Source organism: Nelumbo nucifera, chromosome 1 (assembly GCF_055504915.1).
Source record: "Nelumbo nucifera cultivar China Antique chromosome 1, China Antique-T2T, whole genome shotgun sequence".
Classification (NCBI taxonomy): domain Eukaryota; kingdom Viridiplantae; phylum Streptophyta; class Magnoliopsida; order Proteales; family Nelumbonaceae; genus Nelumbo; species Nelumbo nucifera.
Window position 1 is genome coordinate 157,737,711 of NC_142649.1, and position 25,185 is coordinate 157,762,895.

Below are 25,185 nucleotides of genomic sequence, written 5' to 3' on the forward strand. Positions count from 1 at the left end.
TTAAAATCGAAAACATTATGGAGTATCTGATTTTATTTGGGATAAAAATGAGTGCTACATTCACAGAACTCTATCCTTTTACATGGTGGTATACATTCTGATTATCTTTTTCCCTGCACAAAGGGAATTGGGAATAAATGTCATTCTCAGGTGATGGTTTACAATATCAAATCTATGGATTAAATGAACATGGGACCACTCAACTGCCTCCAATAGATCGGGTCCTATTTCTGGAAAGAATTTTAACATTTCAGCTCCCATGCACTCCTCAAGATTTAAACCATCGGCATTTCCTTGACGATAACCATCCACAGTATATAGCTGTTAAACTGCCTGAACAAATCTGCTAACTGTAAAATGAACATGTTGGCAAGAATATATTCAGAAAAAGGTGAATGCGATTGAAATATCACATGATCCCTGTTGCAATACTGGAAGTTGCATTGATCTTTAGAGAGTGCTCCGGGATATAGGTAAGACCTGCATTGTAAATATGCTTTCCAATTAGAATTTAGAACATCTTATTTGTTTATCATTTACCAAACAGAATTTGGGGTTAAAAACTGGAAGAAAATTATTCAGACAGTTCCCTCTGACAAACATCGAGGCATATATCATTTGCACTTCACACCAAGGCATCCGCATGAAACAACATAAGATCGCAATGTACAATTAGAAAAATGCCCTAGGGCCATAACCCTGGGTAGGATTGTTTTAGTTCAAGATGAACAGTATGCACTCTGAAGAAGAAAGAAAGAAAGAAAGAAAGAAAACATTATAAAGGAAACAACTTGTAGGGGGCATTTGTCTTGCTTAACACAGAACTTGCAACTTCTGCATAAGAATTATACCTTGTGGATTAAAACTGCATTAAATAGATAAGGATAGTGGGTATTATGGTCATATACATTATAAAATTTCAAGAAGGTTATTTTTGACATTTTATTAGGAGGTAACAGTCACTCGGAAATATCTCTAGAAAGAACAAGGGGGCAATATGGACATCTTAACATTTCAATGAAAGTGTTAAAGAAAATGTGTTCTAAAAACAGATGTCTAGAAAAGTGAAAAAGAAAAGCTAATATTCAAAGTTCCAACAGAATTTAATCTGGAGCTCCTTCAAAAGTTAGCTCCTTAAGTGGACAGCAGCTTAACAAAAATGGTTTGACTTGTGACAATTCAGAGCAGGAGGCTGAATTTGAATTGTGGAGTGTGCTTTCAGTTTTGCTGAGGTGGAAACAGTAAACCATTTGTTATGGGTGAAGAGATCTGCAAATTCCTTTGCAGATACTCTGGCTAAACAAGGGGTGGGAAGGGAACATTTGTTTTGGGCAGTGCTGTAACTGTTTTTTTGGCTTTCTTGGGGAGGGTTAAGAGTTTTTATCTCTCCCCTTTGTTTCCTTTGTAAGCTGCATTTCTCTTTTTAATAAAATTTTCTGTTGTTGATCAAAAAACAAAAAACAGCAAACTATTTGTTTTTGCATTGCCCCTTAAAGCTACGTGTTGAACACAGTGTTTGAACCTTTTGGGTGGTCAGCAGCTTGGGTGCTCAAGTAAAAAAGGGAAAGTAGCTGTGGCCTAGACCCTATGACTGTCTTTTGGTGTCTGGGTTGAGAGAAATGCCTGGATCTTTAAGAATATTTGTTCCAAGCAAGAGGTGCTGGGGAAAGTCAAAGGAAAACTTTGCTTTTAGTTGGCAGCTTACAAGGACTTCCTATGAGTCTCCACCGTGATAATCAAGCTGATACACATTATTTCTAATCTCTAATCCGGTATTACATGAGAGGACAACATTTTTTTTTGAGAAAAAGTAAAGTATAATTTCATTGAAAAAACCAAAACAAGTATAACAAGCTGCTATACAAATGGGGTATACACAGCCAATGCCCATACATTCCTAAACCCCCACCCCCTACTTTACAAAAAGATTATCATATACAAAAAGGAATTGAAGTTTCTTTCCCTACACAGTTTGTTTATAGCCAGCCAGGAAAACAATTTTCCCAAAATTTTCTGAAAAACTGTCTACCAAGTTGCTTTTGTTTTTAAACATCCTCGAGTTTCTCTCCTGCCATACACACCAAAAAACTGCTGCAGGAGTAATATTCCATGCTACCTTCCCCCTTTTAGTTAGACCACCAAACTCTTAAAAAGGAGAGAGACAGAGAGGAAGAAGAGGAGGGGGGGCAGATTCTTGATCTTCTACTTGGCTATCTTTTTTTTTTTTTTACTGAAAATGTTACAGCTCACTTGGAAGAGGACATTAGAGATCGCTTTCAGAGACAGCAAAGCCGTGAGACCGAAACCCAGAGAGTTCAGATTCTCTTTCGTGAAGAAAAGGTGAGTTGCAGAGACTCCATTGTCGGAGATTTGAAGCTTTGTTGGTTGCAGAGCCAGCAGAACTTTGAATGGACCTCAGGTTGACTTCATTTGTAACAAGTTGTGATTACATGATATATACTCACCAACTTGAGGAGTGTTGAGGAATCATGGTGTTTGATCTATGTTGACATTGTTTAGATGAGATTGCAAGTTGATGGTGCGCAATCCGGCCGGTCCTAGCTGTCAACGATCTTGCCTCTGGCTGGAGCAAAAGGTGCCTGAAACGGAGGAGAAAGCGAGTAATCTCCGGGGAAGGACCCAGTGAGAGTGCTCCGAAGCTCAAGTTAGTATTTCCTCGAGGCAAGATAAAAAACCAGATGGCACAAAGTTATCACATACCTCTCTTCTTGGGGGGAAGGGGGCCTTTTATAGCCACTTCGCGCACTCACTCCCAAGCTCCTGTCAGGTCGGGTATCATTACCTCTGCACTTCTGCCAATTCGGGTGTCATCACCTCTGCTGGGGCAGAACCGCCACTGCTCTCTTTGTCGGAGCCGTCTCTGTAACTGGAGGTGGCGGTGGCAGGTGGCCGTTGAAGTGCGGCTGTCAAGCGTCAGATCCCAAGTCAGTCAGGTGTGCCGCCTCAAGATATGGACTCCTTTGGTGTCAGGTACGATACGGTTGTTCAGTTCAGCGACCTGGAGATGAAGTGCTGGAGTGGTGTGCGAGGTGAAGTCTTGAGTTCTAAGAGAGGTGTGGCCCGAACTGTCCTGGGGCGGGCCAGTTCGGGTTGTTGCCCTTTGCACTCCTCGTAAGGCTCGGGGTTAAAGGGAGAGTTCGGGCTCCTTTTGGGGAGCTCGAACCGCTGGTTCCTCCTTTTGGAGCTCGCGCCTGGGGCATATTGTCGTGCCGAGCTGTTGCCTCTGCCACGTGTTGAGTGGTTACGAGGTCGGGCCAAATCTTCCTTCATCACAAGTGTTTGGTCAGCAGGGTAATTATGTCTTTCTTTTCTTTTATTAGGAACACTCCGATCTTATTTTTTACTGAAAAAATAATTGTACATGCAGTTACATAATAAAATACCCTACCAGTGAGATTTTTTCTAATCTAATCTCAACCAAACAGTGAAGTGGGGATTTGCTTTTTTATCAGCCCAAGGTGAGTACTTTCTCGCTTTCTTTTTATTGCCGAAACTTTGCTTTGACAGATTACAGGTTCCTCATCAGCTGGATCGACAGATTTTCAAGTTGAGGGGGACTGTCAAGTTGTCATTAATCAGCTAAAATCAGGGAAGGAGGTGCTTCGGAGTATTGAGATGCCTGGCTAGACAAGCTAGAGCACTGGCAACCAACCTGAATTCTCTTGCAAGGTTGGGAATCACAATGGAAGATTTGGTGTAGGTGAACTAGGGCTGGGTGATTACTTGTAAATGGGAAGAAAGTTAAAGAAAAAGGGTTTTGGACAACATCATGTTGTTTTTCTTTCACTACTCTTATAAAGTTGTTATTGATATAAATAAAACTTGATGTCACATTGCTTATCAGGAAAACAAAAAAACAAGGTGTTCCACTGTGTTTGCATGCATGCATAAATTACTTCTTGAGACCTGTTAGCGTAGGGGTATTTCTGTCTTTATACTTATGTTGAGGTTGCTGATCTGTAATATTATGTTAGAACTAGTGTCCCTTACTTAATAAAAGGCACTTGTGTCTATTCCATTATATTAATAATATAAAAACATGTCTGGCCGAATGGGAGAGTGATTTTTCCCTAATTCGAACCAAACTTTTCTTCTCTTCTTTTCTCCTTTCTCTCTCTCCTTCTTCCTTCTTTCTTCCTCTTTCTTCTTGATTGTTAACAAACAAACAAAACTCAAAGGCAGGCCGAATTATAACATGGTATCAGAGCACAACTAAGCAACTCAGATCTACCTAGATTTCTGTTCTCTACGCACTCAATCTAGGGTTTTCCCTTGATTTCCCTGCCATCGATTGGAGATCAGGGAAAGGGCTGAAAAGGAGTGATTGTCCTCTTCCCTTGGAGGTTTCTATGCCTCTAGCTGTGTCTTGTGTGGTCGGTTGCTGTGGTTTCTAAGCCCTCCCCTAATCGATGTAGGGCCGATTCGTGTGGTGCAGTGGGTGTCTTGTGTGAACTGATTTTCTTCTCGTGTGGTTGCCTTTCAGGTGATAAGGTAAGAGATTTCTATGCATATTTTCTGTTATGAATCAAATAGGAAGTATGTTTCAGATCGTATGATGGGATTTCAGACTGTAGTGTGCTAGGGTTTATGCTGTTTTTTGTGTGATTCGAAGGAGAAGTGGTGCTCATATAGTGGTGAGATTTCAGGTAGCTGTAGGGTAGGGTTTGTGGTGTCACGAGTGCAACTTTCAGCAATAACAAGTGCTGAAACCAGTGTGATCAAGTCGTGTGCAGTGTGCAGAATTCAGTGATAACAGAGTTCAGCAAGTGTGCAGAATTCAGTTATAACAGAATTCAGCGATAACAGAGTTCAGCAAGTGTGCAGAATTCAGTTATAACAGAATTCAGCAATGGGAGATACAGTGATAGCAAATCTAATGTGATGATACCTACTGACTACCTGAATGTTCAAATGACCTCCATTAAACTGAATGGGGAGAATTAGTGTAAATTTCATGTTTCTTGACACTGCCAAAGATGTGTAGGACCATGCTAAGAAAATGTATTCTGGTCAAGACAATACAACCAGGGTATATCAGTTGTATTAGAAATACTTCAATCTGCAACAAGGCAATCAGAGTCTTGAGAAGTACTATGCCAGTATGAGAAACATCCGTAATGAGTTGAATGTTTATCACCCCCTCACTTCTGATGACAAAATTCAGCAACAACAAAGAGAACAATTTGATGTGACTCGATTTTTGGTGGGGCTGAAATCTAAGTATGAACCAGTATGGGCTCAGATACTAGGGGGATCAACTCTTCCTTCTTTAGAAGAGGTGTTTGCTCGACTTTGGAGGACTTCTATTGGATCTACTGAGAACTCTAATGTCTCAGATAGATCAGCCTTTGCAGTGTCGAGAGGCCGTGGTGTTAGAGGTGGAACTCGAGGAGCTCAGTCTGGCCGTGGTGGTAAAAGTGGTCTGGTATATCGCCGGAGTGGCAATGGTGGACCTACATATAACCGTGGTGGTGGTCGTACTGGAGGCAGAGATTCAGGGAGAGCCCGTGGTAGAGGACGTGGCTCGGGTCCGAGGAGGTGTACTCATTGTGGTATGGATGGACATACCATTAATTATTGTTATGACTTGCATGGTCCACCCTCAACCTGGGCCAATCCTGCCATGACTAGTGATACCAGTTCCAGTTTTAGACAGGAGAATCTTTCAGCTGATCAGACTCCTACATTCACAGATGGTCTCGAGAAGGAGATGGTGAGTCTTCCCTGTGATGAGTATGAGAGGTTTGTCCAATCCACATCTCAGCAGAACACAGCTACTTTCGCACACTCAAGTATAGCTTGTTTGGCATCCACACCCAATCCCTGCATTATTGACTCTGGAGCCTCCGATCACATGACTGGAACTCTAGGTGTGTTTTCTTCCCTCTCTCATTGCTCAACATCACAATCTGTTACCCTTGCTAATGGTTCCACATCCTCCATTTGTGGTGTTGGTAATGTTGACCTGGACCTTGTATCCCTGTCCTCAGTTTTATATGTCCCTAAATTTCCGTTTAATCTTATGTCTGTTAGTAAGCTGACCAAGTCACTTAATTGTTCCATTACCTTTTACCCTTCTATGTGTGTTTTTCAGGATGTCAAGACGGGGATGAAGATTGGTGGAGGGCATGAAGCCGGTGGACTGTATTATCTTGATGGTGATGGAAGAACATCAACAGCTCTCCAGTCATCTATCTCTCCTCTCCAGTGGCACTGTCGATTTGGTCATCCTTCGCTGAAAGTTTTGAAATCTTTGGTTCCTTCGTTGAGTCAACTTTCTGTTTTAGATTGTAAGTCATGTTAGTTTGGGAAACACCATCGTGTTTCCTTTAGTTCTAGGGTTGATAACCGTGTGTCGAGTCCTTTTTCTTTGATTCACTCAAATGTTTGGGGTCCTTATAAAGTGATGTCATACAATGGATATAGATATTTTGTTGATGACTTTTCAAGGATGGCGTGGCTCTATTTAATGGAAGAAAGAAGTGAATTGTTTACCATCTTCCAGAAATTTTATGCTGAGATTCGCAATCAATTTGGTGTTCACATTAAAATTTTTCATTCTGATAATGGCCGTGAATATTTATCTTCATCATTTCAAGAATACTTGGACCAACATGGCATTATACATCAGACCTCATGTACCTACACCCCACAACAAAATGGGGTGGTTGAGAGAAAAAATCGGCATCTCTTAAAAACAGCACGATCCCTCATGCATCACATGAATGTTCCCAAACCCTTTTTGGAGTGATGTGGTGCTTACCTCTTGCTTCTTGATTAATCGGATGCCCACGTCTATCCTTGATGGTCATTCCCCATTTAATGTCTTGTTTCCCACCTTGTCTCCGTTTCCGCTTTCTCCTTAGGTATTTGGGTGTATCTGCTTCGTCCATAATCTGGGCCCCGGGAACGACAAGTTAGATGCATGATCCCTTAAGTGTATCTTCCTTGGCTATTCCCGGACCCAAAAAGGGTATAAGTGCTACCATCCTAGTTCTCGCCGTTCCTTTGTGTGTGCTGATGTCACCTTCTTTGAGTCAACTCCGTTCTTCTTGGGGTCCGGTGGTGCTTCTTCCTCCTCATCGCCTCCTCCTCTTCCACTTCCAGTTGTCGATCCTCTTCCCCTTGTTCCAGCCGTGACTAAGTCCTTGCCTCCAGTTCCACCACCTGTTGAACGCCCACCTATCCGTCAAGTGTATACACATCGCCCACATGTACCGACTATTACTCCTTCGGCTCCATCACCGTCGACAGATCCGACTCTAGGCCCAAACCCAGTATCTGATCTTGATCTTCCCATTGCCTTGCGAAAAGGTAAACGCACTTGCACCCTTCATCCTATTTCTAATCATGTTTCCCTTACTCACCTTTCCGCCTCCCATCGCCAGTTTATCTCTTTGTTATCCTCAGTTGTTGTCCCTAAGGATGTCCAGGAAGCCCTTGCCTCTCCAAGGTGGTGTCGTGCAATGGAAGAAGAGCTCTCAGCTCTACGTCATAATCATACTTAGGTGTTAGACAATTTTGTATGCCCTTAGCTTCAATCAAAATGATGTACTTTATGAGTTTATTGTAAATGAATAAAGATACATATTTGATTCATGTTCCCTTGGTATGTTTCTATGTAATACCCTTAAACTGGACACTTAATGAGGCTCGTGTTAGTTTAGAATGTTCACAGCCAGTGGGTCGGTCTGGGGAGACCTATCCTGACAAGGCTGACACTGTGGTGCCACCAAGTCGGTTGGGGTGGCTTGTCTCAGCTGCTAGGGTGAGACCCTAGGCACATACAGTGTAGGATTACTTGAATCTTTGAACTGGACCAGTTTTCCAGTATTGCCCTAGACCTTGGAGATTGATGGGCAAAACTGGAAAGTTACACCCGACCCCTAGACTCGATTATGATACTGCACTAGGTGCCGGATTGGGCTGTCTTTGATGTACCAATCAGTGAGATCCTTAGCGGGGGTCAAAATCTGGGTATGTTGGGACAGTCCGAGAATTCATCTGAGTGGGTGATCATAGTGACAGGATCAGTCCCTTTGTCGAACAAAGGTAATGATCGGGGATGCACTCTCACTGATGGAAACCAAGACTGTCGGCAGTCGATTTCAACCGTTGAGATTTGTTTTGCAAAGTATATTTTATATGAGATGTAAAAGTATATATATTATGGTTTCTAAAATGTTTGCAAAAGGTTTTAATTCCCGGGATCCATAGAAGTGGAGAGTGCGACACCCTTGCAGCCGAGGGAGAGGTCCTCTCTTGTTGGGCAGTGTATGATCATTATAGGCTGAGAGGTTAAGTGTAAGACCATTGAGGATAATACCTGATGGGCTAATCTTGCATCTGCCCACAGTCCCTGGGTGTTACAAGGTGGCTTGGCCCAGGGACCACTTAGGGGTAAGTGTTGGGCCCATAGAGCCCATTTGATGGGTTTCAGGGGGTGCACTGTCTTTAACAGTGTATTCGGCCAGGCCTTGTAACAAAGGCTGGGCCGAACCTATGTGGCTGATGTGTAGATCAATGCTTGGGTCCCACGCCATACAAGGAAGCCCAACTGGGCAGCAGTTAGGAAGGTTAAGTGAGCACATAAGCTTAATGGGCCTAAAGCCCATTTCGAACTGGGTTGTTTATTTAGTTAATAAAGGGGTGAATTCTGAAGTGGATCAGCTAATAGGATTGGGCTTAGACCCTATCCACTTAGAGAGTCCAAGATCTAAATGAGATTTAGATCTGGAAACCTCCTAATCAAATTAGGAGATGGCTGATCTGATCTACAGATAAGATAAGGATTATCCCTTATCACTTAAAGGGACTTCTAACCCAAATATGATTTGGATTAGCAACTCCTAATCTGATTAGGAGCTGATCCCTTTAAGATTATGAAAGAAGGGGGCGGCAGCTTTATACACACAGACAACAAATTTTCTCTAGTACCAAAAATCAAGAAGAGAATTATGCTCCCTGCGAATACCCTCTTGCCGCCTCCCTATTCTTGCTGCCCTGTTTTGCCAGTTCGATCTCCAGTTGTGGGAGAAGTCAAGATTGGATCTTGACATCAGTTCTTTGAGAAATGATTGAAAGGAAGCTGTGCTCACGTACCATCTTGCTGATCCTTGCGAAGGACAGAGTTCTTGGAGAAGAACACTGCTGATTCTGCTCCACCTGCACTGCGCCATCTTCAGTGGGAGCAGTCTTTGGGTCCTTCCTTGGGCGTGAACACCTTCGTTGGGAGATTCTACTTCTCCGTATCAGGTATAATTCTCGCCTACTCCTTTTGGTTCAGATCTGATTCAGTTTAAGGTTCAAGAATGACCCTTGAAAATATGATTTTCTAAATAGGGAATGTGATTCCCAGTTGAAGGGAGAGAAAAATTTTTGAAACTCGCCCCTTATTCCGCAATCTTTGGGCGTCCATGGGATGGATCTCTCATCTCTTCATTAGGACCTCACCGCTCTTCCTCCTGGGAAGCAGACTGTCAGTTGTAAGTGGGTTTATACCGTTAAGTATTTGCCTGATGGTAGTGTTGAGCGCCTGAAAGCACGATTGCAAAGATAGGATCGGTTTGTGTTGTGATCTCTCTTGCAGCTATGTATGGTTGGCCCCTATATCAGCTTGATATCAAAAATGCCTTTTTGCATGGTGGTTTGCTCGAGGAGGTCTACATGGAGCAACCACCTGGGTTTGTTGCTCAGGGGGAGGATGGTAAGGTATGCAGACTAAAGAAAGCTATATATGGGCTTAAATAGTCTCCTCGAGCATGGTTTGGTAGGTTCAATGAGGTGGTAAAGAAGTTTGGTATGAAACAGTGCCAAGTTGATCATTCCGTCTTCAATCATGACTCTCCGGCAGGAAAAATACTATTGGTGGTGTATGTAGATGAACATTTTCAGACAAAGGACCTTGGTAAATTGAAATATTTCTTGGGCATAGAGGTAGCAAGATCTAAGCATGGTATTAATTTGTGTCAGAGGAAATATGTGCTTGATTTGTTAGAAGAAACAGGTTTGTTAGGTGCTAAACCAACTGAGACACCTATGGAAACAAATACTAGGCTGAGCAGTGATATAGGTGAAGTGTTTGAAGACCCTGGCAGATACCGGCAGCTTGTAGGTAAACTGAACTACCTAACCATTACTCGGCCAAACATTTCATTTGCAGTTAGTGTGGTAAGTCAGTTCATGCAGAAACCTCTGGTTCCTCATTGGAATGCAGTTCTAAGAATTGTGAGGTATTTAAAAGGAGCCCCTGGTCGTGGCTTGATATACAAAAGTGGTGGAAAACTTGAAATAAAAGGGTATACTGATGCTGACTGGGCCGGTTCTATATCTGATAGGAGTACCATAGGTTATTGCACTTTTCTGAGGGGTAATCTGGTGACATGGAAAAGAAGCAAACAGTCGTGGCAAGAAGCAGTGCAGAGGTAGAATATAGAGCTATGGCACATACTGCTTGTGAATTAGTGTGGCTAAGGAACCTTCTACAGGAGATGGGGTACGGCATTTGTACTCTAATGAAGCTCTATTGTGACAATCAGGCTGCAGTTCATATTTCTTCTAATCCGGTGTTTCATGAAAGAACCAAGCACATTGAGGTTGACTATCACTTTGTGAGAGAGAAGGTACTGAATGGAGTGATAGACACTGCATACGTTAATACAGAAAACCAATGGGCAGACTTATTTACAAAAGGGTTGAGTCGGGGAAGAGTGGACTACATATGTAACAAGCTGGGATTATATGATATATATTCACCAGCTTGAGGGGGAGTGTTAGCGTAGGGGTATTTTTGTCTTTATACTTATGTTGAGGTTGCTGATCTGTAATATTATGTTAGAACTAGTGTCCCTTACTTAATAAAGGGCACTTGTGTCTTTTCCATTATATTAATAATATAAAAACATGTCTGGCCAAATGGGAGAGTGATTTTTCCCTAATTCGAACCAGACTTTTCTTCTCTTCTTTTCTCCTCCTCTCTCTCTCCTTCCTTCTTTCTTCCTCTTTCTTCTTGACTGTTAACAGACAAACAGAACTCAAAGGCAGGCCGAATTATAACAAGACCTAAAGACAACTCACTCTCAAAATAAGAGACTATCATGTACCCAAACTTTTTCAAGCAGATCATGTTCATTGGTAATAGCAAAAATATAACACTGTAGCTTCCTAATTACAAAGGTCTAAACAGCTCATACATGGAGTTTTCATATGAAAACTAACAAGCCTTATTACACCATAAGTGTATAACATAGCATACGCATACCTTTCTCTTTAACATCAATCTGCAGAGTATCAAGTGTAATAATTCCATCTGTCAAGGGGAGCAACTCAAGCTTAACAGTAGCAGTGGACCGAGAAGGAACGCATCTGAAACAACAAAATGTGAATTTTCAATGCTTTTTAACCAAAATAACAGTGGCACCGCAACAAGTAGTAGATTATATTACCCCAAAGGAACTGTACTCTGAAACCATAAATGTGTACAGCCTAAACCAGAACTTGGAATGACATCAGAGACAGAAACAGCCTGATCATTAGAGGAAGCAAATCTTCCTCCATCATTAGCACTCTCCTTTCGATTATCAGGTACAAGAGGAGTTGAGCTCAACCTCTGCACACCATTACCACGCCTCTCACCACCCACTCTTCCTGCAAACTCAGAAAAACCAACAAACGGACTCATTGGTGTTGATGGTGCAGAATTCAGGGAGACAACTGTAGGGGGTGAGGTAAATGAAGCTGGAGCAAGAACTGTTAAGGTTAGATCTTCTGATGTTAAATTTGAAGTCTGAAGAGTTAAAACCTGTAAGTATTAGAAATATTCCAGCAGTTAGATTGCAAGTTCAATGTTTGACAAAAGCAGAAGTAAAAAATGCTGAACAAGTCAGGGATGAAACCTGAACCGGAAGCTGAGAAACTCTTCCATCAGGCCTAGAAGTTTGTTCCGACATTTCAGATGCAACGGAGATCATGAGATCCCTTGGGGCACGTGGTCGCCAACTTGTGGGTTTCTTGAAAAACAGCCTTGATTCTGAAATAAAAATAAACAAAACCAAGAAAAAACATATCAATAGAGATACTACTATCCACACTTTTAAGGATTTAGTCAAAAAAGATTACAAGATACCAGTGTAGTTGCATCTACATGACACCAAAACTGCATAGCGATCAGCACTTGAAGAAACTTTCCTTCCTTCACCAAGCTTAAAGGGTAGGTGATTACTTGTTGCTGCACTTCCAGCCTGTAAATGTGATGGCTGAGAATTTCTTCCCCTGTGACCTTTAAGGTTCTTCCACATTGAAGTTGCTGGTTTGAGAATAAAAGAGTGCTCTTCACCTCTCCTGCCATATAAAAATAATAAAAAAAAAAAGAAAATCAGAGTTCAACTAGAACAAGAAGACCAAAGACCATAATCTTTTCAGAAATATGGTATTAGAAGGCTAGAACTATGTTTTTTTTTTTGAAGAATAAAGAGAAATTTCATTAAAAAGAAAAAGAAATACAATATAAAGGTGATAAGGTATCACCTGAAAGCAACACACAGCCAGAGGACCCTAACAGAGACAACAACATCCCATAACAAAACCCAAAAACACACAGACAAAAGACCTAAAGACTCAAAATACCGAACTCAGCCAGAGACAACAAAAGAACCCAGAAAATAAAAAGAAACCCCTTGAACCAAGGCAACCACCAGCTAGACATTGATCCAACAAATCCTAGGCTTGTGAAACAGACAAAGTCATCCACGAATGCATTTTCCTGCCCTGAATCATCCTCGTCCCATTCTTTGCCTCCTAAACAAGCTTTTCTTTTCAACTTCTCATCCCTTTTCCTCCTCTCAAACTCTTCTAAGGTCCTTCTAGAAAGCTCCTCACCACCCAAAAAAATAATAATAATAAACCCAGACTTTTACCAATTGTGTCCTATCTTTCTACTATTTCTGGAGAGGCACGCAACCAGAAGCATCATCCTTATCATCGCCAGTTTGACGACAAATTCTCATCAACATCAGGATCGTCAACACTCACCTTGTCTTCTTGTTGTTTCTCCCCCCAAGTGGGAACCCAATGATTGAGCCTGCATCATTGACCCCTATGATCAATTCCAACTGACCCAATACCTTTCGCACCTTTTCTCCTATAGACCCATTTATAATTCTTTGTAGGGCCTGTTCTGACCAGACCAAGCTTCAGTCTAGAAAAAGTTTTTGTCACATGCATGACATTATGATTTCTTGAACTGCATGTTTAACAGTCACCTCAATAGGTGTCTCCTTCTCCCTCTCCTTGGTTTTGCTTCTTTGACCCAAGTCAACACCCAGCCTTCCAACCTTCACCTCCTTAAAGCAAAAATGGTCGTCGATATGACTCCTCCTTACCACCAACATTTCCGCCACCATCTGTAGTCTCCTTTTCTCCGGTCACATTTTCAGTCTCAGATTTAGCACCGGAATTGGAATGACCTTTCCCATCTTCTTCCAATTCCTCCCCAACATCTCAGACCCCTTGGGGACAACCTCCTCAGTACCCAACAAAGCTGGGATTCCAATTTCATATCCAGATTCTTGAGAAGCCACATCCACCCTTCTAGACTCAGAAGAAAAGCAAATCACCACAGGTTCATTAACAACCTGTGAGAAGCAGCCATCACCACTCTCCACAAATGTAGCCAGATCATCAACGAGACTATCCCCTGTTCCTCCAACCGGCCTCTTCTTGCCACATTTATATTACCTGGCAATCACCAAAACCCATCTCTCACCCCTTCTAGGTTTATGACTGGTGGTTGTGTTTCACACATTAATACTTTCCATGTTCATCTTCATATCATGGTAGAGAAAATGCATGTGTTACAGCTGTGCACCAGCTAGAGGTGGTGGGTTGAGGAGTATTGCCAGAGAATTTCAGCTAGAAAACTTAATCTATTAGGTGAGGTCCTCGAATAGGTTTTTATTCTCTAGCACACCCCTCCACATGAAAGCCCATCAAGCTTGAAGCATAGACAAGTGCAGATCCACCCATACCTAGCGGTGGCAATTGGGCGGGTTGAACCCAACCCATCTAACCCGCCAACCCATTAATGACCCAGTTATATAAAATTAAATGGGTTGGTTCAACCCAAACCCACCTTGACCCAATCCAACCCGCCTAACCCATTAATCTTATATTATGTACTTAAAACTAAAACTAATTCCCTTTTGACAAATAAGTTGGTCATAGCTTGGTGGTAATAGTAGTTCAAGTGGTGAAGGTTAAAATCACATTACATGCATATTATTTTTACAAGGAGAATAAAAGGCAATTAATCACTTGAAGCCATTTAACTATGTTTGGGTTTCAGGTTTGACCTAACCACTTAGGTTCAAATCGGTCAAACCAACTTGAACTATCTAACTGGGTTTGTCTTCGAGCTAATCACATCAAGAGTGGTTGAACTGTTTGAAATTGGATTGATCCAGTTGGACTAGACCAATTCCAATTGTAGGAAGAATCAGAAGTTTTGGAGAATTACTTTTTTCCTCCTGATCCATTTTTTTTACCTATTTTCATGATTACTAATCATGAACCCTCTATCAACAGAATAAAAGAGTGAATCCCTTCTTTCGTGAAATTAGGAAAATAAAAAAATTTCATGTTCCCTTCTTATCTTACGTACTTTATCAATGAAATGGCGGATTGGCTTGAGCCAGTCCATATCGGGTTGTGCACGGTTTGGGACCAGGTCAAGGCAAGCAAACCAGGCCTATCCAAATTCGGGTCAAGTCGTTTTGCATGAGCTCAAACCAAACCAACTTATCCAAACCGGGTTAGAACAAGAAGCCCAAGCCTATTTGGGTCGATTTGGTCGTGCTAGTCCGGATCTAGGTCGGCCCATCCGTCAATGACTGCTCTACATTCGGGTTGGACAAGATTGGCCCGGTTCAAACTAGACTGACCAACCCAAATGGATCGAATCGGCCTGAACTGATCCAAACTCGAGTCAGGTTGATTTAGATTTATGTCGATTTGGGAGAAGTGTGTTGATTCGAGGCAAAACTAATTCAATAATTCATAGAAAACTAATGCATTAATTGTAAATAATTTTACTCAAATGAAGAAAATTAAAAAAATAGCTAAGGAATTCATACTTGTATCTTTAGTGGTTAACCCAATGGTTATCGACAACCCAACCGGCCCGACCCATTTAAATTGGCCCAATGGATGATCAACCCATTTCCAACCCACCAAGTAAATGGGTGGGTTGGGTGGGTTCAGCGGGTTGGGTGAGAAATTGCCACCCCTACCCATACCTTGTGCTGAAATTTAACTATAATGGGAGTGACGAGGATCGAAAACTAGACCACAACTATTGTCATCCAGGATCTAATGAGCTTATGTGCCACCAAGAGGGACTTTCATGGATTAATCAGTGCTTAGAAAAATGCCTAACCATTAACCGCCACAAAGAAGAGAAAGAGGTGTAAATAACGTCAATAGCATCCTATGTTCTAACACTCCAGAGTCAACAAATCACATTTTTCTACTTTACCATTTCACCTCTCAACTGTTATTGAGTTCCCTTCGCATCTTTAGGCTACAATGGTGCTTTCCGGGAACCATAGTAGCTTTTTTCAATTGCAAGCAGCTCTAGGGATTAAGCAAGAGAGGCAAAGCTATTTGGTGCACAATTCCTTCTGCTTATTTGAAAACCACAGGTCAATAAAGATAACTTTTAGGAAAGCCACAGCCCACAGATACACTAAAATCATGGCTGGTCATGCAAACAAAAGAACTTCAAGGAAGTTCCCCACACTTCATTTTTTTATTATATACCTTGATTATCAATAGAAACTGATGCGCACCTTTTCTTTTTTGGCACTTTTCATGCAACTATCTTTGTGGCATGTTTGATGCACAACTGAACATGCAATAGATGAGAGAAGGGAAAATAAAATTTGAAGGATTTGTAGGGTTAAGAATGTTGGAAGTCAAAACAAAAAAGTTAAACACTCCCCTTGAGGTTAAAGAATTAAGTAGGAATGAGAATATTTGGAAGCAGTATTGCATGGAAATGGACATGGGAGCCTGAATCTGGCATGTGTCAATCTGTCTGACTCAGCGAGACAAGAAAACATGGACTTGCAGACACATATATGAAAAAGTATATACTATTCAAGTAGTTCACATTTTCTTGAATCCTAACATTATATACCTGCAAAAACAGGTCCAAAATGTTGCCTTGGTTACCCAAGTAACGTTTCATACAAAAAAAAATGCATTCATATCAAATAAGCTAGGACATAAAAAGGAAATGTTACATAGAAGTGTCCTCAAGAACCCATGGAGTGCCAGACTACGATGCATGTCCAATGTGGACATGACATCCATTTAGGATAATCCATGCAACACTATTTGGAAGTCAAATTCTCCTTTTTGTTAAAGGTTAATACAAAGCCCCGTTGAACAGAGCCTTGGTGTACATCCATGCTGAATTAAAAATTGTACAAAGCCAAAGAAAAATTACAAGGGCAAACAAAAATTTCATGGTCTGAAATCTCCTTGACATGGTTGAGAAGTTATTTTAGCGCACCATGATTAAGGGCCATTAACCAATGTTGATCCCAGCCGTCCAGGGTCTTGGGAGACCTACCTTTTGGCATTTTTTGAACAAAGTGACTTCCCTCAGATGCAAACCTCCATTCTAACACTTGTCAGCCCAAGATTTTGCCATCACACTAAGCAACGGCTAGTCCACCATTCCCAATGAACCACAATTAAAGAAAGATAAAAAATGCTTGGAAAACACATGACAGATATTGACAATTATCAGTGCAACAACTGAAATGTGAAATCTATATAAAAAACACATGCAACAGGCACTGACCTGAGGGCAAGATTTGGCAAACTGTGATCATTTCCAGCCTCAATACATGCAACTGGTAAGGACAGAGGCATTCCACTTTTTGGAGATTCCTCAAAAATAATTGATATAGCATCCAAAAATATCACAATATCTGGTGTATGTGCTGGAGAAACATTCTGCACAAACAAGATGTTTAATGTTGTTGCCATAAAAAGAATGAAACTACAAAACACTACCAGAAAAACACTTTCAATTAAGATTATCTTGAATCTGTGATAACCCATAAGTGGTACCTTTATCTGAACACAGAGGAGGTCCTCTGTGTTGCAGTCAGCAGTAAAAGAATGGATTTCTACTGGTTGAATAATTTCTAGTTTTCTTCTCCACCTCTTTCCTGGTATATAGATGCCTTCCAATCCACAATGAACAGAAAATCTTTCTGGTTCAAGTGATACACCTCTAAATGACAAAAGGCCCTCACTTCCAGGTTCTTGACTCTTCACAAACCACTGAGGTGGAAAGTGATTCCAGTCTTCTAGGTCAATAGTGGGTTTAGAATTGGAGGTGGTAACTTGAGGATGGGGTGGTGAAGTATTTGGAGGAAGTGAAGACATTGAATAACTTCGAAAGTGACCAAATGAAAATAGTTGGGAGCCAGAAGAAGCAGAAAATGAGGACTTGTAAGATGTGCTGCTAATACTTGAACTGGAACTCAATGAGGGAGGAGATAATGGACGAGCTGGAGGGGGAAGTGTTCTATCCAGGGGAAGCAACCATTTGAGAAGTTCCCCACATGGATCATCCTGATTTGAAAAGAAATTGTCCCCGTCCTTGTAAGATAATTTTTTGTCCCGATATTTCTCAAATTGAAGAACCTCAAGTATGGGATCTTTCAAAAAATCAACTCCAACATTCACTCCTAAAAGCACCTGTGTCCTTCCAAACAAGGAGATAGGATGAGAATAAACAATTATACTGAGAAGTGGTTTTTCAGCACAGCAAGTTAGGAATATAAATCTGAAGAAGACACAATTATATAGCAATAACAACAGAATGCAAAGTGTTAATTGCCAACTGTTTTACAACTAGCACAAAGTCCATTTTCTAAAATAATTTAAGAATGAATTCCACATGATTAAGACTGGTCTAATCTAGGATCTGCCATGGTTTTATCCAAGAAAAATATGCAGATAACATATAAGAAAAAGAATAAAAAAATAAAGGAAAAACAATCAAAACAAGGGATTATCAGTTATCACAGAGATGTGAATCCTCCATCCCCAATTTATAACTCAATCGCTTTAGAGTGAAGATAAAATTAAACTAGACTAAAAGGAATTACAAATAACATGGCAATGAGACATCACCCCCAATAATAACGTGACAACCATATAACCCTCCGCCCAACACAAGTACACCATCAATTGTTTCTCCAACCAGCCAAAGTTAAGAGCTCAGCTCTGATGACACAACACAAAACCCTGGGCTATCAACCAACCCCCACAAGACCAAGACCACCAACTTCCAACCTCAACCAATCAATACCCCCATCTCCAAATGTACCTGATCCCCTGAAATGCCATCAAGTGCTTATTAACTTTCTTCATCCATAGTTCCATCCCTTTTTTCTAGCTACAAAAACACTTTTCTAGCAAACTCTTCCACACCCAAGAAGAACAATCCCAATCTCTTACCAACTTGAACTTCCCTACTAATCACCCATTCACCCTAACCAAGTCTATCTTCCTGTGTACATGTCAATTAGACAATCACCATCTTCCTTGTGTTGATTAGGTGCTTATTCTAAGAGGGTGTTTGGTTCAGTGGGCGTTTATTCAATAAACGCTGCCGCATAGGCACCACTTCAGCAGTTCCCCTCTCATGCTCTTCCGTATGCATCGAGAATGGTAAAAGTGGACTTCGGTTTCTGTGCACGCCTACCGTTTGGGGAAGTTGTTTTTTAAAGCTTCCACAAACGGTTAGGTGTTTTTTCACTGTTACGCTGATGTGGTGCCTAGTGGCACCTAATTGTCATAAACGATTGTAATTATTACCTTTCTCGGTTTTGCAAGCAAATAAAGTACAAACGTTGAATGAAAAAACGTAAACGGAACCAAACACATACTAAATCTTCCCCTAATCTATATTTTTTTTTCGAGTCCCCCTAATCTATAATTTAATCATCCATCCATATTACCCAATACATTTACTAGTAGGTGTGTTTCACTCCATCTAAGATTGTAAGGCCATAAACTCTGTTAAAGCATAAGCCTTTAACTTCAAACATTTTCTCATCAATTGAACCTATGTCCTATAAAGGCTTTCCATTATTCTCTAGGTTTGCCCCAGACCTAATCTTCTCAAGAGCCAAGAGAACAAATAACTACTATTCATTGCCGGTACATACTAAAGAAGACACCAACTTCAAGTACAACCATAAAAGTGTTTTGAAACATACCACTATGTCCCCATTAGAAAGGGAGCAGCACTTAACAGTATTTCTAGCTACACCACCAGATACACTTGCATCAAAGTTTCCTCTATCTATAACTGCATTTAGTTGAGTATCCTTTCTTGATTGTCTGGCCCCTGAATCAATTGCAGTTAACTTTTCCCCAACCATCTCAGATGATTCAGAAGATGATCCTGATGAACTTCTTTTTGACCAAAATGGCTCATCTGATTCTGTGATTCTAACAAAAAAATGCGAGTTTTTAAATCTTTCCAGAAGTGCTTCCGTTCGTCTTTTCTGATCTTCCATTCTGAGAAGAGATTCACTTGCAGAAATATCCCCATGTAGATCAACTTTCTCTGTAGTTAGCAGGGTGTCACCATTTTGTTCTATATTTCGACTATCAGGAGTTGCTTCTCCTTGTTCAGTGATGGAACTGGATTCAGTTCCCATACTGTCATATTTTGGTTTAGTCTTTTGTCCAATTCCTTTTTTACTCATTACTGCAGCAATCCTGAATGGAGTTATAAGCTCTGTATCCTGGTTAGATGTTGATAAGCATGCCAATATATGAATCTGCTCACCTGGTCATGAAAATAGAAGTCAGGCCAAAGTTCTAACTTCTAATTTAACAGATTGGTTGCAACCAACTTCAAGAAAGATACACTACCAGGAAAAACAAAGGAGCGGTCCAAGGAGCGAAGTGTGAGTATATCTGATGAATCACTCCAGTTATCAGGAAGTTCCTCTGCAAGTGCATATCAAGAATTAGAAATGCCATAAAGAAGGAGAAATAACTGTTTGTATATTTATGAACAATCAAGGTACTGATGTTTATGAATTATTTATCAGACTATGTTTATGTGTTTAGGAAAGAAGCAGAGGTGCAAAAGGTCAAATGCTGATAATGGAAACCTCATTGTGAAATAGATGTCAGCTAACCCAGAAATTGAAAAATGTAGAGAGATCTGCTATAGGGTCAAAGTTTTCGTCTACTCTTGATATTGTCAGTGGTGATCAAATGTTGTCAAAATCTTACGATTTATGATACAATTCACGATTTGAATCGTGAATTCCTAAGGGTTTCTATTCGAATCTTATGTTCAAATCCTTTTCTGCAAAAATCTTACGATTTTTGTTTGAATCCTACGTATTTATAAATCTTACGATTTATACGATTCAAATAAATTCAAGTCAGAATTAGTTCTCTACTTTGTTATTTTTTGTTTATATTTAGTTTTGTCAAAGGAGATTTTCTTTTAAGCCCTTACTAGAAAATGATTTATTTATGTTATTTAAGGCTAGAAATTGAGTTTATTTTCCATCATATGTAGGTTAAAGTGCCATTGTATGTGCATTTGTTTGACTTTCAAGTCAAACTTGATTATATCATCTCAGGCTTCTATTGTATAAGTGGTAAATTCTATTATTTTAGGTACGTATATGATATATATAGATTAAAAATAGGGTAAAGTCACTTTCCTATATATATTTAGCCTTTTAATATATCTATATTTAATTTTTTGACAAGTTTATAAAAAATAGAAATAACCTTATGATTTACGATACGATTCACAATTCGATTCAATTCAACTTTCTCTACGATTTATGATATGATTACAATTTTCAAAACATTTATAGTGGATTGTCTTTCTCTTTGTTCTTTTTTCTTCTTTTTGATGTATCTTTGTATTTGGGTTGGGAGTGTTACCATAAACTCTTACAATTTTCTGAATCCGGATGAGCTGGAGACAACATCATACACACCAGGCTGAGCCCTATCACAGTTGAACACACCAGTGTTCAGTACAGATGGGCCCCACAGTGAGCACTGGCGTATTCACTCGTGATAGGCAGCCCAGCCTGGTGTGTATGATGTTGTCTTCAGCTAATCCACTCCCCAATTTTCTGTATGAATTCCTTTGTTTTTTCACTATAACAGATGTGATGAGGAAGATCCTAAGCAAGTGCACATCAAGAATTAGAAATAGCACAAGAAAAAGCATCAGAATGTTTATTTTGTGAATAATTTAATACTGATTTTTATAAATTATTTAGCACACTAAGTTTACATGTTGAGGGGGAAATTTGGGTTTGCAAGAGGTTGTTGATATTAGAAATGTTAATGTGATTATGTGCTAGCTCATCTGGAACTTGAAGCTGCAGATAAATCAACATTGGGTCAAATTTTCAGTCTGTTCTCATATTTTCAATGATGATGTGTAGTGGATTTTCCTCATTAGTTTTTCATTTTTCTTCTCTTTGATAAATTTATACATGTACTTAGGTTGGGAATGTTATCTCAACACTCTTGATGTTATGTGCACTTTCCCTTCTAATGAAATTCCTTTTCTTTTTACACTATCAAACAAACTGTTGGGGAATTTAGACTTTTAGAGTAACCATCACCTATAAAGAATTCAGATAAGTGAACAAAATCATGAGAAAATAATAGATACAAGAACAAAATATTGGGCATTTAAAAGATCTTCTCCAACAAAATTAACTGGTTGACACTACCATTTAATTATGAATTGAAATCCAAACACTCCATCTAAAACACTGGATAAGAGATACTGTTAATAATATTTCCATGCAAACCACGACAACAACAACATGCAAGGGAGGGGGGAGACCCCATGCTGATATAAAGACATTTTGATTGTAGTAAAAATCTGAAAGATGAAAGCTGATGCATTATGGGAAATATCGCCAGATGCATTATGCAAAATATCCTAATGAATTGAGATGAAATTTGTTGACTTGAGGAAAAAAAGAACACTGGAAACGGCCAAATCTCTAAAACTTGAGATGTGTGGTCTCACTCTAAAACATAATTTAGTAGTCAATTCAAATTATATGGCTGAAAAATAAATTAAGGGAGAATAAAAACGAAATTTAAAAAAAAAAAATTGAATTTTGGTCTCATATGAATTTTAAATTTGTTATCCTATTACTCTTTCCTTTCTGCACTAGTTTTAAATAAAAGTAATATAAATGCATCACCTTACAGATGTTTTTTACATATTTTCACCGGATTAACAAATTAATACTCAGATCTACCAGAAAAAAAATGCCAAAAATAGGAAAAGCCCGGTTAAATGAACGAGATTGTTTCCATCCAATCTCAAGATTGTAAGGAAAGATAACAAAAAGGTACTTAATGACATTATGAGAACCAGAAAACACAAAACAATAAAAAGATGGCATAAAAAATAAGCATTTGGGTCAGCATGAAGTGATGTAGTAAATACTATATGGAATGGTAATCCATCCTTCATCTTCAGTAACAACAGAGTAGTTCTCAACGATAGGAAATTGAAGGTTTGCACTTTGTCCCACAACAGTGCTGCTTCCAGCTCCAACCCCATCACTCTCTTTACCACCATCTACACTTATGGATGATTGCGGAAATGGATCTTCAGCAATAAGGCCCTCTAAGGTCATTGCCGATTTCAAGGCAGAATTTGGATGCAAGGGGGGTTCATTAACAGCTGGCTGGTCCGAAACCACAGGTTGTGCAGTTCGCATTAAAAAGTTCATTGTTCCTCTCAAGTTATCTGCAAGGTAACAGTGAAATTTTATTATTTTGACAAGGAAAATTGCAACTCTTCTTGATGTGCTCAGAAAGTTGCCTTCAAGTGGTTTAAACATGTAAACAGTGCATATGTATATGTATGTACGTGCGTGTATGAAAAAAAAAAAAAAGTAGGAGCATCAACAAATTACACTGGAGAAAGTGTTAAAGCCTTTTCTTCCTAATCTTAACGGATTTTATACTGGAGAAAATTGCTTTAACAAACAATGATAGCAGCCAACTTTGGTGGCTGAACTACTCCCCGGTTGTTTGACTCGTAGTGGCCATATGCATATCACTTGTATTGTATTATTGTTCACTGAAAGCTTCTATTTTCAGTCGCTAACGGACAGAACTCTTTAGGATCATCACCCGATTATTAACTCCAATTTTCTACATTCTTCTTTATATCCATCCATCTATGTGGTTGTGGTGAAGCCTAGCAATAATGTCAAGTTGATATTAATGAAGCAAAAACCGATGAATTTTACCCTGACTCCATAAGAGACGTAGGGCTCACTTATTTAATATACTTAGCTACCACCACGAGGTAATGGTTTCAGTCCCAGCTTACAACCTCACTATTCACAGTCGCTCAGAACAGAATTCTCCTCCCCCCCCCCCCCAAAAAAAAAAAAGGATCAGACACAGTGAAACAACCCAGACTCGATTATATAGTTCTATCATCCAACACAAGCCCATTCACGTTATGAAAACTTTCAGTGTATCGAAATTCCTCTCGACAAGCAAATCCTAAAATGTCATGACAATGAATAAACCGCACATTTATAAATCCGTCACAGACTTGAATGAAACAATTCAAAACACAAGTACCCTACCAAATGGGAAACCCTAACTCGTCCGAACAACCCGACTTTGCGACGATTCCAGCTAGAGCAACAGAATCTTGCCTAAATCAAATCGATCGCGACCACGGAAGGGGAGATCTGACATCAACAAGCGCACCTCTCTCGATCTGGTAGGTTAGGGTTTCAACCGAATTTCAACGTTGAAAAAACCTGGATATGGATACGGATAGAAGATCAGAAGACAATTGACCCAGCGAGAGAAGGGAGTTCAGTCCACTTTCCTCCGTCCCTCCTTATCTGCTATACTCCCCGTTTTGTGTAGTGTTCTTCTGCTTTATATCAAAACCAACTACTAACAGTTGAAAGTGGAAACGAGTCCCGCTGTGTCTCCGCTGAATTACTTTATATTTTTGTTTTATTAATTAGTAAATAAAAACATACTTTGTTTTTCGCTAACTAAATAAAGTTCATACTTTAATAAATCTAATCACTTGTTGGGTTATGTTTGGTTTAAAGGAAAAAGTAGGGAAAAACCCATACAAAGTTTGTAAGGCTCCATTTGGTTTATAGGATGGTTTATAGGATGGGGATGAGATGAGAAAAATGTGGGATGTCAAATCTCAAAATCATGGAATTGAGGTCGCATCAAAACAGTGTGATTCCGATGCAAAAACTAGAGAACCCGTTATTACTACATACCATTGTCGATGAACAGAGGAGGGATGGGCCGAGAAAAATGAACCAGCGACAACGAACATAGGAGGTGAGAAATAGTGTGACTCTGTCTTCCTCCCTTTCTCCCTTTCTTAGTGATCTCTCATCTCCCTCACTTTTCTCAGCAATCTCTCGTCTTCCTCACCTGCTTCTTCCTATTCTTCTCGTCTTCCCATTCCTATCTCTCTCTCATTCCCTCATTTTCCCCCCCTCTCTCTCTCTCTCTCTCTCTGATCGTCACTTCTTTCTCAACCCTACTTGCTTTATTTCAGATCCCAAGTTCATCCTTTGTTACAAAGAAAGTGCGAAGAAGGGGGGACCACTACGCGATGGTTGATTAAGCATCGACAGAGGAGGGGGGACTATCGGTGTTGGAGGACCTCTTCAGAGCTTCAATCATGGAGTTCTCTGTCTCTCCCTCCATCTTCCTCTTCTCTCTTCTTCCTCACATTTTTCTCTCTTCTCCCTCGTAACAGTGTTTTCCTATTATTTTCCCATATATAAAATCAAACAATGGAAAGGTAAACTTTTACACTTTCCTATCCCATCCCATCCCACCCAAATCTTTCCACAAACTAAACGGAGCCTAAAGGTTTCCCTACCTTTCCCTTTCTTTTCCTACTTTTTCCTTTAAACCAAACATAGCCTTAGGGACAAGTACACTGTACTAATGGTAGCCCCCTCCTAATCTACTAGTAGTCTCCCTATAAACCGCATCGTGCCCATGAATTTGGCATCAATCCATGGGTAGGATTCAGTCCACCTAGAA

The 25,185-nt window shown here is 40.1% G+C and overlaps 1 protein-coding gene across 7 annotated transcripts; it reads right to left on the minus strand.

The window, feature by feature from the left end:
* Positions 1-24,098, minus strand: LOC104602813 (heat-inducible transcription repressor). 7 transcript variants are annotated; one of them, XM_010266645.3, is made up of 11 exons: positions 23,733-24,083; positions 22,571-22,876; positions 19,987-20,064; positions 19,323-19,900; positions 17,158-17,793; positions 16,886-17,040; positions 12,146-12,360; positions 11,916-12,049; positions 11,466-11,821; positions 11,282-11,385; positions 1-480 (listed from the first exon to the last, which is right to left on the minus strand). In XM_010266645.3, exons 2-11 carry the CDS (start codon positions 22,857-22,859, stop codon positions 410-412), a joined length of 2,616 nt encoding a protein of 871 aa, XP_010264947.1. In that variant the 5' UTR covers positions 22,860-22,876; positions 23,733-24,083; the 3' UTR covers positions 1-409. The 7 variants fall into 7 exon arrangements, with proteins under 7 accessions (XP_010264947.1, XP_088751051.1, XP_088751052.1 ...); XM_019198670.2 differs by lacking the exon at positions 1-480 and adding an exon at positions 2,574-3,285; XM_088894922.1 differs by lacking the exon at positions 1-480 and adding an exon at positions 2,866-3,281.
* Between the last annotated feature and the right edge of the window lie 1,087 nt (positions 24,099-25,185).